The sequence below is a fragment of the Argopecten irradians genome, chromosome 5 (genome assembly GCF_041381155.1).
Source record: "Argopecten irradians isolate NY chromosome 5, Ai_NY, whole genome shotgun sequence".
Lineage (NCBI taxonomy): Eukaryota > Metazoa > Mollusca > Bivalvia > Pectinida > Pectinidae > Argopecten > Argopecten irradians.
The window spans coordinates 36,048,625-36,068,683 of record NC_091138.1 but is presented as its reverse complement, the minus strand read 5'-3'; the positions used below and the strand labels follow the sequence as shown (position 1 = coordinate 36,068,683).

At 36.3% G+C, this 20,059-nt stretch overlaps 1 protein-coding gene across 2 annotated transcripts; it reads right to left on the bottom strand.

Annotated features, from left to right (window-relative positions):
• Positions 1-919: 919 nt before the first annotated feature.
• Positions 920-19,194, bottom strand: LOC138323677 (protein PERCC1-like). Of its 2 annotated transcripts, none has more exons than XM_069268455.1 (2): positions 19,050-19,194; positions 920-2,324 (listed from the first exon to the last, which is right to left on the bottom strand). In XM_069268455.1, the coding sequence occupies exon 2, from the start codon at positions 2,274-2,276 to the stop codon at positions 1,392-1,394; it is 885 nt and encodes a 294-aa protein (XP_069124556.1). In that variant the 5' UTR covers positions 2,277-2,324; positions 19,050-19,194; the 3' UTR covers positions 920-1,391. The 2 variants fall into 2 exon arrangements, with proteins under 2 accessions (XP_069124556.1, XP_069124555.1); XM_069268454.1 differs by lacking the exon at positions 19,050-19,194 and adding an exon at positions 11,323-11,502.
• Positions 19,195-20,059: the final 865 nt, after the last annotated feature.

Below are 20,059 nucleotides of genomic sequence, written 5' to 3'. Positions count from 1 at the left end.
GTATTGATTTAATTCTCGGTGTGGATGTTTTCAGATCATAGAAACTCTTGAACACTATTTGTTACTATCTCCATTATTCGCTGCCTCAAGAAACACCTTAAAAGAAAAACGATTTGATGCTCATACGTACTGTCACATTATCTGAAAGCAAAACCATTTTTTTTTCATTATTTATCAGTTGGTGACTTCATTGAAATATAATGTACCCATTTCAGTTGACAATGTGGCTATGTTGATACGGTAAATTGCGTCTGCAACAGCCGGAAACACAGAGCTGGGAATTAGTCGAGATAGGAGCTGCAGTGTGGTGAGTGTTATAGAAGGCTGCGGTATTCCGTGTCAATTGTCTATAAGTTTATTTTTTAATTTGTTGACAATTTTTGTTGTTTTTTTATAAATAACATTATAGCTGCTTATTTTGGTTTCACATAGTACGATGCAATGGTGACTTTCCAAATGTTTTAAAATGCATTGCAACTGGTTTACTTAAGTTCACTATGTTGACTGTTTCTGTTATTGTATTTTTGTACAATAATGAAGGATTACAACTTTTTCTACTTTAATCCTATTTAAATGCAAATGGATTCTACACAAATGTGTTGTAAGTTATCTTAAAGCTAGTTCTGGCACTTTGTACTGTCATCATTTTGCTTAACATTTGTAGTCATACATTGTTTATATGTTATTATCCCTGTTTACGGGATAAGACGGGTCATAAGTTTAAAACGTGTGTCTAACCCTAGCGGTATTAAAACAATATAAAGACAAAACTGATATCAATATCGGAATTAGAATAGCAGCCCATGTGTGTTATCTGAAATATGATGAGTCTATTTAAGATTGGGGTCTTGTAGGAGGTTATTTTATTCTGTAGTAAGGAAATACGTAGATTTACAAAATACACAAAAAACACATTCAGTAAATTGTCTAAATATCAGTTTTGTTATTGGCGTTACACAATTTTACAATACACAATAAAATGGCACAGCGAGAATGATAGTTGAGCTTCTAAAAAATGAAATTTAAAATTCTACATTTGCATATACAATAAACGTTGAACTGCATGAACCAATGGGAATGAGACATTGCACTCACGCCAAAATATACCCTGTTTTTCCACTTCCGGTTTGAATAGGAAATCACATTAATAAACACTTCCGTTTTGATTTTAACATCACGAATCTGGTAAATGCCAAATCAATCACTTTTTCTTTCACCAGATAATTGAACGTCAAATCAGAAGCACTTGATGGTAAAAATAACGCAAAAAACGAAGAAAAAATTATGATCTTCGTAACAAATAGATCTACTAAACACTTTGATCACATAATATTACCATCATCATTGAGTCTATGAATGGATTTCTAATCCTTTGTTGCCATGACAACTTTTCAAAGAGATTCCGATGACGTCACACTCATTTCACTTGAGGAGATATCTCCTCCGAAATCATTCACGTGACCTACCCCTGTCCAACTCTGTAGAAGATCACTAAAATCGGGCGGATGAGAGGAGTTAAGCAAAGTCCCGCCATTAGTAACACGTGAATCTGTTGGGCGATCTGCCCCAGGTTCCCGCCAAAATGAATCTGGCAACTTCCGTTGATTCATCGGCATAATCTCCTCCATCCTTTTTGTGTCTAGTTTCATCCGTTTTAGTTTTTTCGCTTTTAACTTTCCATCAACTAGAAACTGCCGTAGACCATATTCAAACAAGTCGTTCAGCGGACCTAATCCTAGTTTGGCGTCCATTTTGCCCGTGAATTTTTGTTTGCCCTGGATTTCGAGTTTTGGGGACACAGACGAAGTATCTCGTCTCGATTTGCTATCCACATTTTCCCCCTGAGCTATCCTTAACAGATCGGCGTAGTACAGTTCCCGACCTGACTTGGTCGTTACCCACTTATCCTCATAAATATCACAAGAATCCTCGTCCTTTTTCTTACCAAAGTATTTCTGAATATCTGTGTTCACCATTTCTGCAAAACCGAGCAGACGTTGCGTCATATCCGGTGGTTCATCGGCAATCACGTGCATGAATTCGTCATCAATGAAGTCTTCAGAATAATGAGAATCGTGATCACTGAACTCGTCGTCATCCATTTCCTCGCCATAACTGTCCTCCGCCGGCGGTGTCACCGACTTGACTTGAGGTTTAATCGTACTTTTGATGACCGAAGTGGCCCCGAAATCCTGGAGCGGCAATATTCGGGTTCCGTGGATGGCAGCCATCGTGTCTTTGTCGTGCATATTGGCAAGGTCAGCAGTAATCAACATCTGGACTCGTGGTGTGGCAAGAAGGGGTCATTGCTCTGGTACAGCTATCTGTGGATTACAATTATAACACACTTTTGTCACGTACATCACAAAATTGTATATTATATACATATGCGTTTTATTATTACTAACAGATTTAATCTGGAGCTTTCTGTCGTAACCATTTATTTAGGTGCTCTTATTCAAAATTACCTTTCATTTCCTTTACTTGTGAATTACTATGACCTTTCTAAATTACATAGTGTACATTACCAGTATTATCATTTCATGTTTAATAAAAAGAAAGGTGTTCGCGTTTTAAATATGTTTGACATTCGCAAACATTTTGTACTTTTAGACAAAATTGTCCTTAAGTTGGTCAATTTAAAATGTATGTTGATTTTTTAACATGTTTAGGTAAACATTTTAATTTCAATGAATACAGAGGATTCATTTAAGAAAGTTTCACAACAGTTGTTGTTGGTTAAAGTATTTATTTCACTCTTGAAGTCATATAACAAAACGTCAAAAACACGATATTTCAATGTTTGTTTTCAGTGACTTTAAAAAAATACTCATGAGTGTGAAATAAATACATACACCTGTATCACATCCGCGAGTTTATACTTATTACCATATTTACGACAGTTAATGACATGTATGGTTAAAGTTGTATGTTATCCAAAGGTCGAAATATTTTTATGATACCAAGCGAACAACACCCACCTATTGTGATTGAAATAATCATATAAAATTCAGTAATGTTTTCCATGAGTCATGAAGTTTGATCTAGTTCTCACGTTTTATTTAGGACCCGATACAAATTCATCACATTTTGATTATGAAAAAAGGCAAGTCATAGTGGATGTGGGTAAATCCCATGACCAAATGTAACGGATTAGATGTGATCCGGCTATCTATCTCCCTCAGCTGGAAGTCGATAGACAACAGGTACCTAACAACCCGGGGTACGTCTTCACCTTCACGTGCGTGACCCCTCCGATAACCCCGTGATTGAAGTAGCAGGGTAGATAACCCCGCGCACGTGTACGCCCACTCTTAATAACGATTCACGAATATAAATGGTCCTTAGCATCGCTAACGAGGTCTAGAAGGATGAAACAGAGGTATGACAAAATCTTCTTCAAAGGGGAACAGAATTAACATATTTCTGTATAATACAATAGCCTGATATTGCACTATTCAATCTTGAATGTCATGGTTTGTATACGTGTAGATCCTTCTACCGCTACTCTTCTTAAGAGTTCTACCGGATGTAGACCTACTTTCGACATCCTTTCTGCATCCTGGTGCAACACGGCACGCGTGCTTCCTTAGCAACCATTTTTTTTTCAAAGTTTTTCTACTACTTATTTAATAACAATATATAGACAAAAGATAATAACAGAATAACGAACAAAATATTTGTCCCTAAGAAGACAAAACAGAGGATGTAAAAAACAAGGGCAACACGACAAACAAAACTTCTACTCGCCAAAACATGACTGCATCATGTATGTTTGGTTTTCTTAATCCTTGTGTTAAGTTGAGAACAAATAACCTACAGTATGCCATGTGAATCGTGGTCTTAAAAATAGTTTAATGAAATCCTTTCCTAAAACAAAGGCCTTATCATATGAGCAGATAATTTCTGGTCTCTTGGGGAAACTTTTATAAACCTGACTTGGCAAAGCATGAAAACTGAATAAATGATATTCGTAATAACTTAATCAAAATTCTAACAAGAAACTATTTCAGCTAAAAGCATTAAAATAAATGATTGGTTTTACCGGCGAATGCGTAAGTCAAACAAAACTTCCTCAGTATGTTCCCAAAGATAGATGTATTTGAATTATAAATGACTGCTAATAGAAAAAGTAAAATTTGGAATCTGCCAACGACACTGCGGAATCCCTCTGGATTAGCGCCTGACAATCGTTTGTAGATTGGCCACGACGTGTGTTATCCGGAGACACTCGGTGTCTATTCTCTTCCTAATCCTGGAGGTAATATGAGGGTTCGTGTGTCCCAGATAAGGTACCCTGACACCCGTGATTGACGGCGACCAGATCAACATCCCATCAACCTACAACAGCTCGAGGACCTCATAGATTTTGCTACGTAATTGTTTTGAATACCATTTTGATTAATTTCTGGTAATTTGCGAGTCACTTTATCTATTTCTTTGTTAAGTGAGTCAGTAATTGTCAACTAGGTAGGAACAAGAATAAACTACAAGAACAAGAACAATAGTTTCGTGGTAATTCAATTAATACGACAAACAAAGTAGGACTTCCATAATGAAATAATACAATTTCCTCTATCATTACTATAGTATATAATAGACTATGTAATAGTATATATATTACTCTACTGTTTCCAGGATAATAATGATAATAATAATAGACTTTATTTAGAGTCGATAATACTTTGAGTCAGAGACTCGCATTCCCAGTGGTCGACTAACCAAAATCTTCATAACCCTTAAAATTGATGATTCCTTCCAAAATGCGCAAACTACAAGATTGAAATCAAAATAACAATAGTTCTCAGATTGACATATTAAATGTAAAAAATACCATAAACGTTTGTAATATCCCCACCATATTTATGTGTACAGATGTACGAAGCCATCTTTTCTTAAACCACCTACAATAACTGTCACATGGTGAATAAAAATTTTGCTATCCAATACCAATGAGTTATTTAAGAAGAGCTTATCTAAATATATTTGAAATATTAATCCCATGAAAGACCACCGATAAAAGATAATGTTGATAATATAAACAATACACATGTTCTGTTACAAGAATAGCAGAACCAGACGACACGGAAGGATATACGCTCTCTGATTCATCGACGACATCTATCATAAAATGTAGGTCGAATCCGGGTCAATTAAGAATTCTCAATAAGCACTCAACACAGCTTTCCCCTGTTTTATCAGCATTTCTTAACCTTAAGAAATTCCTTACTAACTTAAAATTCTCTTTACAATCTTACGCGAAGGAACTTCTCTTCACTTCTGCAATGTTTTTTCTTCTGCAGGATTTATTAAAAGCTAAGTAATTCATAAAGTGGAGTAATATTAATGAAACAAATCTTCGTGTTGATATCATTATGGATTTTCCCGTAACTCTCACCAAGAAAAAATAATGATCTTCCCTTCAGTACAATATAAACCCATTTTATATTGTTGATAAATTATACATTTTCTTTATGGATTGACTTAAAATGGTTCACTTTGATAAGAATTGCACATTGCTTATTTCAATTGAAAACAAATGACGAATAAGAAAATATGGCGATAACCCACTTTATCAGCCTCAGAATAGCCATAACTTTTATAACCGTTCTATTTAAGTGAAAGTGTTAGCAAAATCAAATAATTTCACGAATTGGAGGAAACTTCTTCACTTTTGTAGTTTTTAATTAATTTATGGTATTCTTCAATTCTATTTGAAGTTCGTTATTTTTAAAGTCTTCAAGCGAACTCTAAGAAAACTGTTGTATAATAAATCAACAGGTGCGTTATCACACTTGGATATATAAGTGCATACAAATAGAAGGTGACAACACCAATTGCATGTATATAAATATGCACTTAGGCTTGTTTACCTTTTCCGTACCGAGACTTGCCATATTGCGGATTTTGACAACAAATAAAAAGCCGTTGACACTGCCTGATTTTGAGACTGCCTATTCGTTAAGGTCACGGTAAAACCTGGATCCCGCTGGCTAGTTCGCTGCCATGTTAGATATGTCTTTATAATTAAATGGACTCTGGCCAAATGCACGTATATATTTGTGTGGGAGAGAAGAACGTTTTGAGTTATAAAGTATGAAGCCTTATCTCGTGTTTTATCGCGGGATTTATCACACCCGAACGATAGTACATGTAAATACATTTAAACGGGTTATATTGTTTGTCTGGGCGAGGTAAGCTAAAAATCATAACACTTACATGAATACTGGGTTTCAGGAAACCATTCTTGTGCTCATGCAAGCATTTGACAATGAAACTCTGATAACTCAGGCAATAACTAAAAAGATCCTTTTCATCGCTGAACGCAGTTAGGTAAAGAATTTGGTTTTGGAGGTGTATGCTGGCTTCATTTAAACTGTCTTGTATTAACAGACGTTTGCTTTGAGCACAGATAGTATGCTTGAACATTTATATAAATATCACCATATATCTTTATAAGCCAATTATGGCTTCCATTGATGCTGGACTGATACACAATTATATGGTTCCGGGAAACCATCCGTATGCTTTGTGAAATACTATTGCAGTCTGTATGTGCTTTGCAATAAAGTCGTTTTCGTACCAAAACATCGAAATCGTATCATCACAGCTTTAGTTTAACTCGCTTTAATTATATGAATACAAACTCTAAATTTCGCTGAATCAGTTCCAATTTGTAGCATTGCTTTCCAATGATTAGGATCCGCTATTGACCTTCCTCGCAAAAGATTTTACATGGCAAGTCAAACTTAATAAAAGGATCAATTTTCCTCCATTTGTCCACGCCTGTACTTTTTCTTTGGAATTTATCTTAAAGATGGCATTACTGAATCAGTTCGAGGATTTTGTATACTATTGTTCTGCTTTCCGAATACAAATGCGTTCAGTGGATGTTTCAACGCCATCTAAGTCTCACTGAGATAACATCATCTTCGTATGTTTACCTATCTAACCTGATATAGCATGCTGACAGTGGATTGAACATAGGTTAAACTAGAAAAACCAGTAAATGATTTAAGAATTTAGATAGCGTTATCTTAACCGACCATTTTCTTCTCACGAACAAGCGAATACACATAATGACACAGCTATCAGGAACAAATGGACTTCTGCTGTTAAGAAGTGTCAAACCTGATGGGGACATTTTTCGAATCTTTGGACACGACATGATTCAATTTTTGACCTATACAACGTAATGATTCAGGCTTTAGTCGGATTATACTTGAGACTGAACTCTAAAACCCTAGATCTGACCATAAGTCGGACTAGAACTACCTTGAACTATAAATGCCTTGCTCTGACCATCAGTCGGACTAGAACTACCTTGAACTATAAATGCCTTGCTCTGACCTTCAGGCGGAGAATATGTGACTTTTATGATAAATACTTTTTCATGACTACTATCAAGACGTATTTTCGTCCACCAGACGGACTAGAATTTATATTGTATTCTGAAACGCATTGTTCTAATTCTGGGAGGAGGTAGACTACAAGTACCGACCATGTTCAGACAGTCAGATTGACGGGACATGGCCTTGCACTGAATTGTCCCACTCTTACAGATACAGTAGTAATTGCGACTGGACAGCTAAGTCGTAAACTGTTCGGTATCTATTGCATTTAACACTGTTTTTTCGCCACTTTGTGTACCTTCTGTCAGTCGTGATCGGGTTTATCACGTCATAACTCTAACGGGAAAATGGAAATGTTGGGAGAGTGTAGTGTATTCCGATAATGGTGCGGGCCAACCCTCCACGCGCCATCTCCCGGTACACGTGGCTCAATTATTACGTACATTACAGTAAAAACAAGTAGCTATTCGGGTAAATGGAAGCAGGCTGAAGTATGACAATGGCGGATTGGCTGTGGCATCATGGAGGGTGGTCAGAAATTAGATAGATATTTGGTACAAGACAGAACAAAGGAAATAAATGGTCATGATCTCTTACTAAAAGTCAGTATGAATTTATACATCACGACTATGGTATCGATGAAATAGTAAACAATGACTTCGGCTCTTTTAGTATTTATAAACCTCACGTAAAATCACTTGAAATAAATGACGCTATATGGACTGATAAAAACGTACCAAAATATTACTTAAAGCAAAGAAGAAAGCTAAAAATGCCGTGAACCACATCGTCAAGGGAACCTTGTTACAAAAATGACCAATTAATTAAGAAAACTATAGAGTCATAAACGGAATTCAGTGATTGTCATACACTCGGCTGTTTACTTATATGGTTGTTATATGAATATTGTAACAAGCACCTGCTACTAACCATGATAAACAATTAGATAACGGTACCATGTTCCGTCGTTACAGACGCCTACAGTTCAAGTAAACTTTATCAGAACAAACAGCAACACAATGCTTAAATGTTCAAAGTCCTATATCGAAATCTCTATGCAAGTGCGAGAACCTGCTAGACCAATTTTCTCTTTCATTCACATGAATTATCAGCTCTTTTCTGACACTTTAACCACGGCGAGATGAAAGCACAGTTTTTACCTTCACAACCAAAATGGCGAGTTTTACCTCGAAAAGGGAAAAAACAATGGGTTATACCGTATAGCCCTTAAGCAAGTGTCAGCTGGAATCCCCCTATAAATTAATGTATTAGTGATGGGCGATTTGGCGAATCCTTCCGAGTGTACGATAATTCCACTTTGAATAGTGGGGATTTCTCTCTACCGATAGTGCAGCATGATTTAGTGTTATGTCACTCAGGAATCGGTAACCCTTAAAGTACTAGACGGAGATATCCCTCCAATGGTACAGCTTGTGAGGTAACACATTCCTAAAAAAATCACATAAATACTGTTTTCGATATTTCTATAATCTGTTAAAATACCAAATACATATTATTACTATAAACCGAATATTTTCGACAGGTTAGCAGATGGAGCCATAATCTCTGCACAACTTACCATTGTGTCACCGACAAAATAGACCGTCCCCGTCTCTACATTGTGTCACCGACACCATAGACCGTCCCCGTCTGTACAGTGTGTCACCAACACTACAGACCGTCCCCGTCTGTACAGTGTGTCACCGACACCACAGACCGTCCCCGTCTGTACAGTGTGTCACCGACACCACAGACCGTCCCCGTCTGTACAGTGTGTCACCGACACTACAGACCGTCCCCGTCTGTACAGTGTGTCACCGACAGACCGTCCCCGTCTGTACAGTGTGTCACCGACACCACAGACCGTCCCCGTCTGTACAGTGTGTCACCGACACCACAGACCGTCCCCGTCTGTACAGTGTGTCACCGACACCACAGACCGTCCCCGTCTGTACAGTGTGTCACCGACACCACAGACCGTCCCCGTCTGTACAGTGTGTCACCGACACTACAGACCGTCCCCGTCTGTACAGTGTGTCACCGACACCACAGACCGTCCCCGTCTGTACAGTGTGTCACCGACACCACAGACCGTCCCCGTCTGTACAGTGTGTCACCGACACCACAGACCGTCCCCGTCTGTACAGTGTCACACCGACACTACAGACCGTCCCCGTCTGTACAGTGTGTCACCGACACTACAGACCGTCCCCGTCTGTACAGTTGTGTCACCGACACCACAGACCGTCCCCGTCTGTACAGTGTGTCACCGACACCACAGACCGTCCCCGTCTGTACAGTGTGTCACCGACACTACAGACCGTCCCCGTCTGTACAGTGTGTCACCGACACTACAGACCGTCCCCGTCTGTACAGTGTGTCACCGACACCACAGACCGTCCCCGTCTGTATAGTTTGTCACCGACACCACAGACCGTCCCCGTCTGTACAGTGTGTCACCGACACTACAGACCGTCCCCGTCTGTACAGTGTGTCACCGACACTACAGACCGTCCCCGTCTGTACAGTGTGTCACCGACACTACAGACCGTCCCCGTCTGTACAGTGTGTCACCCACACTACAGACCGTCCCCGTCTGTACGATGTGTCACCGACACTACAGACAGTCCCCGTCTATACGGTGTGTCACCGACACTACAGACCGTCCCCGTCTGTACGATGTGTCACCGACACTACAGACAGTCCCCGTCTATACGGTGTGTCACCGACACTACAGACCGTCCCCGTCTGTACAGTGTGTCACTATAGACCATCCCGGTCTGTACAGTGTGTCACCGACACCACAGACCGTCCCCGTCTGTACAGTGTGTCACCGACACCACAGATCGTCCACGTCTGTACAGTGTGTCACCGACACTACAGATCGTCCCCGTCTGTACAGTGTGTCACTACAGACCGTCCTCTTCTGTACAGTGTGTCACCGACACTACAGACCGTCCCCGTCTGTACAGTGTGTCACCGACACTACAGACCGTCCCCGTGTTTACAGTGTGTCACCGACACTACAGACCGTCCCCGTCTGTACAGTGTGTCACCGACACTACAGACCGTCCCCGTCTGTACAGTGTGTCACCGACACCACAGACCGTCCCCGTCTGTACAGTGTGTCACCGACACTATAGATCGTCCATGTCTGTACAGTGTGTCACCGACATTACAGACCGTACCCGTCTGTACGGTGTGTCACCGACACTACAGATCGTCCCCGTCTGTACAGTGTGTCACTACAGACCGTCCTCGTCTGTACAGTGTGTCACCGACACTACAGATCGTCCCCGTGTATACAGTGTGTCACCGACACTACAGACCGTCCCCGTCTGTACAGTGTGTCACCGACACTACAGACCGTCCCCGTCTGTACAGTGTGTCACCGACACTACAGACCGTCCCCGTCTGTACAGTGTGTCACCGACACTACAGACCGTCCCCGTCTGTACAGTGTGTCACCGACACTACAGACCGTCCCCGTCTGTACAGTGTGTCACCGACACTACAGACCGTCCCCGTCTGTACAGTGTGTCACCGACACTACAGACCGTCCCCGTCTGTACAGTGTGTCACCGACACTACAGATCGTCCCCGTCTGTACAGTGTGTCACCGACACTACAGACCGTCCCCGTCTGTACAGTGTGTCACCGACACTACAGATCGTCCCCGTCTGTACAGTGTGTCACCGACACTACAGATCGTCCATGTCTGTACAGTGTGTCACTATAGACCGTCTCCGTATGTACAGTGTCACCAACACCATAAACCAACAATATGCACAGCGTGTCACCAAATGTTATTGCTTTTTGATTACCATACTTTGAAATTTCATTACATTGAACATCATGTTTTACTTAGCACCAATTCATAATAGCACCAAAACGGAAATAAAATTTTCACAAACCGGAAATCGTTTTAGTTATTAGGATGCCGGTAATTAATTCACATTGCAAACCTTACCTTGCACATGGCTTCACTCAAATACATAACGAGACCATCAGAGGTCCATGGTATCATAATCCCGGGGGTCGGGCAACGAAAATCAGACGTTCATACACCACACAGACAGATACATGGTCCCCAGTTCGATGGCGATATTAGCACACATTTATATATAAACACTCTAGTTTCCGTACTGTAGTGAAATTATATATTCATGACAGACTGCTCGTTCTCTCTTATCATACATTTGTCAATAAGACGTGGAGTGGCGAGCCGTGTGCCCAACCAATGGACGATCGTTCTAGCAAAGCTGTTTGCTTTTGGTATTAATCTACTTTATTGAGGCCCCTCCTCCCGAACTCGGGGTATATGCAGGTATACAATGTCATATGGATTATGCTATCGGGAAATTTCACAATTACTTGTTGATAAATTGGTATTTTAATCTGCAAGAGATTGGAGAAAAATCATAGTAAATTTACCAAGTTAAATGCTGACCGTGGGAGCGACTTGTGGTACTGTGAAAGCTATATACCGGGGTTTAATGTACATTTAGGCAGGCAACTCGCGTCATTCATGATTATAATGACATAACCAGTTAAATATTGATTAAAGCCAATAAATGGTCACCTTTGTGTGACGAGTTGTCTTATCGATCACGCGGTCTAGATAAATGTGTAGTATATGCCAATGTTCCATTGAACTGGGTTGTTTCGGACAATTTATTCCAGATTGATGAAGTGTTGGCACGATAACGTCTTTTAAACTACTGTCGTGCGATATGTATGTGTGGGGCTACATATGGCATCGACTTAGTTGATATGCTTATATTGTAGAACATGATACCGCCGAATTTCAGTTTGTTTAAAAAGCTCTCACTTCACAAATAAACATTACAAGCATCCAGTATAAGTAAGAAATAGCCATATTTATGAAATTAGTTAAGAATTCGTTATTTTTCCTGAAATTATGATAAATCAAGACTTATACAAAGTTTAAGTAGTTTTAAGGGAAAATAGAGATATATGAAAAATAGCATCCTAGCCACTGCCAAATGCTCCTTATGCTATTAACTTACGGCCCAAAGGTGGAAAGCCAATGATATAACGTATACCAGAGACATTAACATTAAACATAATCAGACTTTAGGATCAGTGTATGATTTTGTTAGACTTCCTATTTATAGCCGACAGACCCATACATGTGGTATACTTTAATTCATGTAAAAACTGACAGTACACGTTTTAAACATCAAGACTAAAAGACACAGCAGACAACAGCATGTTTAAAAACGAAAGTGCAACCAATGACGGCAATGAATTATACCTTGCAACTTGGAGTTATTTTGTTCTAGCCCAGTGGTGAAACCATCTTCGTCAATACCATTGGTATTGCTATTGACGTCATTGGCTTCGTCAAGCTGCAGTATCATAAATGTTTCTCAACTAAATGGATTTTCTATATACATATTTACATAGATTAGGTATTTAGCATTACAAACAAAAAAATATCCAATTTATCATGAACCGCTGTTGATAATTTGAAGTTTGAATTCCGTGGAGTTAATAAACACATTAAGTGGAGCCTGATAATGTCAAAGACTAGAGGTCTTGAGGAAGGATGCCTTCTGCCACCATCAAAGTGAAATCAGTTCATACATATAATGAAAAAAAATATAAGCTTGAACATATAGGATAATTGAGCATCAATGTGTGGAAATTGAAATGAACATATAACCATATCAATGTGTGGAAATTGAAATGAACATATAACCATTATATCAAAATACATCACACAGGGAATGTCTACATTTTATTAACCTTGTTATCTCCAGTCATTAGCTAAAGTGAACACGGGAAACACTTGATTTATACTGTATCAGCGGCTGTGTATTGGGATGGGTTGTTGTGAATTTCACATTGACATAGTTATGCGCTATGATTAATGGGAAAACTTCTTTTTTTCTCTTTTTCCCTTCTCCCTTTTTGTGAAACTATATAAAAAAATCAGGGATGGACAAAGATACGACGAATACAAAATTGACGGATCACTGAAGCTGGCGTCTATGATTAGAAAGGTCTCGACAACAGGTAACATGTACTATATGGAAATAACATTGGAAATCAAATTAAATTCAATATAAGTAAGGGTCTATACCCAAGATACACAACAGTATGTAAAGATACGTATATAACCTATCCAGTACAATAAGGTCAAAGGTTAGGGATAAGCCCGGGTGTATCTAATAACTAATAAGACACTTCATTTCGGTGACGGAATCAAAAGAGGCGTGATAAGAAACAACAACAACAAAACGCTGACAGGTGTGACTGCCATCCCCATAATAATGGGAAGGGGACTTTATCATGGGCCGTATCAGGGGCCGGGCACTGTATTGGCCCCTTATCGCCTCCCCTCCGTCAATATTACACAGATACGAGAAAAGGTCTTAGATTGTATAAACAGCAGCAATGTGACACCGAAATACTGTCTATTCTCTTTCCCATTGACACTAATCTGCGGAATGTCAATTTTAGGACATCCCTTGTTATTGTTCCGGGTATCAAATTTATCGGGGTACAAATCTCGCATTGTACACGATTGATAAATGAGATCGAAGCACAAATATTAGTAGAGTGATTGACATGGGGCACAGAGAGACGGTGATCATTATTCAAAATGTTATTATTTACGTAAATGTCAAAAATTCAAAACAGCGACATATTTTGGTATCATTAGGAAAATTCAATATGCTTCGATATAGAGCAGATGTTGATTATCTTACAGAATGGGGTACACAGTTTCTAATCATTCGTAAACACGAGTACGTTTCTATAACAAGAAATAAATAGGTTAGTTGATATACGTTAAATAATAATACACGGAATAAACGAAAAGCAAATAAAACCTTTCGAAAGGAAATTGAAAATAAGTAATGACAGATAATAATCATCTCATGTCTGTAAACTAAAAGGTGACTAAAACTGGGCTCTTACTGCGTTTGAGAATTATATGTACAATTGTATCATAAGAAGCGACTATGTATTGAATGATGGTACAGTGTAGTACGAACTGGCCAAGGTTCGATAAAGTCGGAATTTGATAAACTTAATAATAAAGTATAGTTAAACACAAGTTCTCTTAATTCGCCAATTTTTTCACTAAAAATCGTGTGCTTAATAAAATGTTTTGTACACTCCCTGTCCATGTGTTCTAATGGAAGCAAAGAATAAGTTGTTCAAATTTCAGTACAGTCGGAATTGTCGCAAATTCTCAAAATTTACCAAAATATGGTTGGTAAAATATTTGCATATATGACCATGCGGTCTGACTGATGCAAAAAGTAACTTAACCAGGTTTCATTTCAACTGGATGTAATATTGTCAACAGTGGACTTCACACGATATTGACGTCTCAACAGTGGACTTCACACAATACTGACGTCGCCACCAGAAAAGCAGTCTTCCTCGTCTAGAAGTATCTTCGATATTGAGACAAAAACAAAATTATATTGCTTGTTTATACATCTCTGAGGTGGATGTTTTCGCAATAAAACGGATAAACGGATAAGTAAATCATTAAGACGCGATTTTTCCCGTGAAATAAGAAATTGATAAATCATACGTACAATGTATACGTATACTTGTATAGCCATATCGCAACATGTTCAATATATAAGAATTTTATTTTTTCGTTTTGAGTGAAATAACGAATTTCCTGGCACATAAAAATAACCGGTTATATCCGATTAAGTTGTTATTACTCAGGATTCTGTAATACATGTTATATTTAAAGATATTGCTTTGGGAAAAACTAATAAAATCTATCTAATTTCAATCCTTAGCAGTAAAGGTAGTCTCGGCATGTCTGAATGAGTGTATACTTGAATGAACTTATTACAACAATTGTACACGTCATTGTTATCTGTTAAGAAGTCTTTAGCGCTACAATATTGACGCTAATTTCAACCAACCATCGCCTTCATGTGCGAGTTTTTGTCAGTTGTATAATAAATTCAAAGTACGAACCGTTTATTTCTGTTGAAAATGATGTGGCTTATGTAATTATATTTTGTAAATCAAGCATTTGGCTTCGTATCTAAAGAAATTCATTTATCTTCAATTACAATCAGAAATTATGGCGTCTCACAACTCGATAAATCACGAGTATCGAGAATTTGTGAAAATAGCTGGATGGTGTTGATTGGGTTATAAAACCATAAACAATGGCTGACGTTAGATGAGGTTAAAACAAAACTGGACAAACCTAGAACATCATATCAGCATACAAACAAACAAAGTGATAATCAAATTAAACTTTTGGTTAATTCTGGGTCCAGTTGTTCAAAAAATAATAATAACGAACTTAAACACGCTCCACCGCTGATAAATGGTATTTTTTCTCTATCAAAAACAGGAGCAGACAATTTGAAAATTTCGAGCTTCTAATTTTACTTCAAGATGAAGATATCAAAAATAATTAATTGTGTCCCAATAAATCTCTTGCACTATGTCCTACATGTATATGGAATGAAGTACTGATTGCGCATGCAACAAAAGCAAAATATAATAATAAAAAAAAAAAATATATATATATACACGATTATTGTTCAAATGATGGGTACCGTTTATTCTCTGTCGGCAGTGAAGCATTTTAATCACATGATTAGTGGATTTTTTTTTTCATTTGCTGCAAAATTTGTGGTTATACTTATATCATCTCTAAAATTGGCAAATTGGTAGACAATAGAATATTTCGGAATTTTATAAAATTTTGTAAAGTTTTAAAATAAATTGATTTATCTTGATTTGAAAATTGTCGTCAACCATGATTAGCCTAATCAGATTTTGAATCCTGGTGGCAAATTATATACCGATAAGTATTATTGTGCTGTACCAAATATTATTTACAACTAATTAGGTATACAAATATAAAAACATTCAGAAAGTCTGTACTAAATTTATCGAAGTTCTGTTTAAAAAGTTATATAATGTGTCCTTCTACAATGTATTTGTTGAATGCTGTAAAAATGTTTCTCTATACACTGTACTTTGTAAAGAAACATAATAAAGAAGTAGTTGTAGTATCCTAAGGCAGCTGTTAATTTATCATCTTAAAGCAATTTTAAATACACAGAGGTGAATTCTAATGGTTTCGATTATGTTCACACAGTTTCTGTTTTGCGGGTGGAGTTACTCAATTCAAAGTTGCATGGCGAACATTAGAATTCATCAATGTATATAGCCTTACAGAGATTGCGACCAATCAAAAAGGGCGTATTCTCCTTGTCATGCATTTTATATCGGACATTATCTGTAGAGTTTTACAAAAGAAATTCTCTGGAAATTTCTACATATTACTCACGAGGTTTCTAATGATAATGCAATATATATAAACCGACCGTCATTTCAATTTGGTGATATACAATTCTATAGTGTCTTTATAATAGAATTAGAAAACTGATAGCATTTATGATCATTTGTCACGTTTTTTCTTCATAGATATTAAAACGAATTAAATACCTTAATTAAAATGAATTATGAATTTTCAGAAAAGTAGAGGTAACAGAACAACAGTATAAATAATGAAATGATAAAGTTGACTTATATAACTATTTGTTGAAAATATGAAAAAATATAATGCTTCATTACGGAAATGATTTAGCATTACATTGTATTATTGTTATAACATTGTAATATTTCTATAACATTGTATTATATTTGTAAAATTGTATTATTTTTATAACATTGTATTATTTTTGTAACATTGTATCATTTTTTATACCAATGTAATTATTACATTATATTACGTTGCATTGTATTATTTTTGTAACATTGTATTATTTTGCTCCTTCCTAATTAAGATTTTATATCTACGATATACCCTTTTTATGATTATTGTATATTACAAAATCATAAGCGTCACGCTGCATTCTATTATTTATTTTATTTCTTAATTTGTAATTTTAACAAAGTCGACAGAAAAATCGCTTCGCGGGTTACAAAGAATTTCCGTCAAATTAAGCAACAGAATATGTTGTTTTAGATGAAACAGCGTATAACTACTACTTGTATTTTTACAATTTATCGTTAGAATAGAGCCGAAATATGTAGAGAAATATTGATGAAGACGAACACTGTCGGTACAGTGTTTACATGTATAATGTAATATTTAGCAAAACAGTTACATGTCCTTTTTAATAAATTTGAAATAAGGAAGAAAGAAAAACTTCTTATAATATAGTAGATATCATTATATCTAAAGGTGAAACGCAATCGAATATAATCAAATAACATATATCTTACGTCCTCTTTAAATATCTATGTAAGCGATGCTTCATAACTTAGAGTAGAAAATATGTCAACACTTTCAAAGAGGAGATTTAACAGGTATCGGCATATTTGCCGTGTAATTTAAAAATAGCAAATGATGAGTAGTTAAGTAATTGGACGATTATGACTGTAATACCATTTTGAACTTTTTTGAATTGGTCTTATAAAGAAATCCTTATTAGCTAGTGTATGTAGTTCTTTGTCCGATAGTTTCGTTACATTAACTTTGGACAAATATAATACTCATTGCACGATGCATTTGTATCTATAAAAGGTACACATTTTCACTATTTTCCAAGTCAATTTTGACATAAGAGAAGAATCTAGAATAAATATATGCCGATATATATATATATATATATATATAATTTCCAAATATTTATCCTTCATATGAAGGGGAATATTAATATATCACACAGGGTAATTTTTACGACAAAATTCTTGGACTTAATTACAATGAATGTTCAATGTCGAATTGATGTGTATACATTACTGATATCAAGAATGTTTGCCAAAATAACTACTTTTCAGCATCATCTCGAATTTCAATAAATATTGAGACTAACATTTTGATAACATAGACGTACACGAAAAACATTTTAGGCTTACGCTGTTTGATAACAAATTAACAGTCCATTGAAAAAGTCCGTTGAAGCCCTCTGACCTTCGGACATCATCTACTTTAGTATTAGTAAAAATTATCCGTAATAAAAAATGAAAAATACAATTACATAATATGATTATATTGAGAAAAATAAGTTCGATTTCCTATGTTTTAAGTTTCGATATTTATTGGTATAAAACGATAATTACCATATTTTTTGAAATATTGGATATTTTTGTTTAAGTTCCAGTTTATAAAAGTATTAACAGATGCAAAATTTTGCATCATATGTTTATAGGCGAAGAACAAACGCTGTGTAATAGGAACGAATATTGAACATGGTTTAGTTTTAATAAAATTCAATACGGAGAAAGTTTAGACAAACATATTGTGTGCCATGAGTTTAAAAAACACTCTTTTTTTTTGGTCATGCTTTTAATGAATGATAATATACAAATGTATAAAGTAAATAAGAGTCTGGTTTTGACAGTCGAGGAGGAAATTATGAAATAATCAAAATTAAATAAATCTAATTTTCCATTTTTTTTAGATTAAGAGTCTTTTGCACTTCCGCAGCCATAGTTCTAACATTTCGTATTATGTACCAGTTTAAGCAACACAAGTAAGTCGCAGAAGAAAATGAATTCAATTTGATATATTTTGTGACTGAAATTGTGAGAGATGAATCGAATTAATAAATCTCTATAACATCTAGATGTTTTCCCTTCTCAATTAATTCTAAGAAAGAAAAATATATAGTATTAATGAAATTAAAATAAATTAAGTTACAATTATATACTGTTACTTACCTTTGTATGGAAGAAAGTGAAATTAATGAAAAGTTGCAGTATCCAAAATGTTCGAATAACCAGATAATGTAGCTGATAGTGAGCTAGAGTTCCCAGCCTTGGGTTACGTGTGTGAGTGAGTGTCCACACAAGGTAGAATCCTGTTGTTTTAAATCTTACTTAGAAGAAGGGCGGTTTGACATTCAGCTGATAACAAGAAAGTTTCCTTCCCAAGATAACAACCTCACAGTCACTTAATACCCGATAATGTCCGAGTGTCAATACGGAACAATATATTGTATACCCACGCGAGAATGACATAACATATTAAAACAGTATATCCATTCCTTTTTTTATCAAATTATCTATTGATTATAATGATTACCTAATTTTTGTATTGTATTATGAAAATCATGAAGATGACTTGAAGCGTGCATTGTACATTACTAGGTGGGAAATATTGTAGTAAAAATCGACTGCTATTTATTGAAAGTCATTGTAAGGAGGAACATCAATTTAACAAGATTTCAAACTTATATAATGCATTTTAATTTGAACGATTGAACACAGGATGCAATTTGAATTTTATTGAAACCAATTAAAACTTTAATAATACTCAGGTAAATTGTATCAATACTTCAGATATCAGCAAATATTGGGTTCTTTTATAAACAAAGACAAAAGTACAATAATTTTTATTTGACGATGCTATGTATTTCAAAGCTGTGTAATTTGATGAAAAGTAAACAAAAATGTAGTTAATTTGGTTGCTTTTTTTGTGTATTGCCCAATAAGGAATCGAGTGACATTTGCAGGTTGTATTTAAAATATCAATTACATATTTATTTTCTAAAGATGCTCCACCGCCGACAGAGCATAAATGATATTCTTCATTTGAACAAAAATTGGTTATAAACGTGTATATACATTTGTATATGCCTAATCAAAAGAAAAAATAATGTAAAATATTTTATTTCGCCTTTGGTGCATGCGCAATCAGTAGTTCATTCCAAATAGGATATAGTGCTACG

Excerpts from the sequence above, each read along its gene's own strand:
- LOC138323677 (XM_069268455.1), bottom strand. The coding sequence starts at position 2,276 with ATGTTGATTACTGCTGACCTTGCCAATATGCACGACAAAGACACGATG.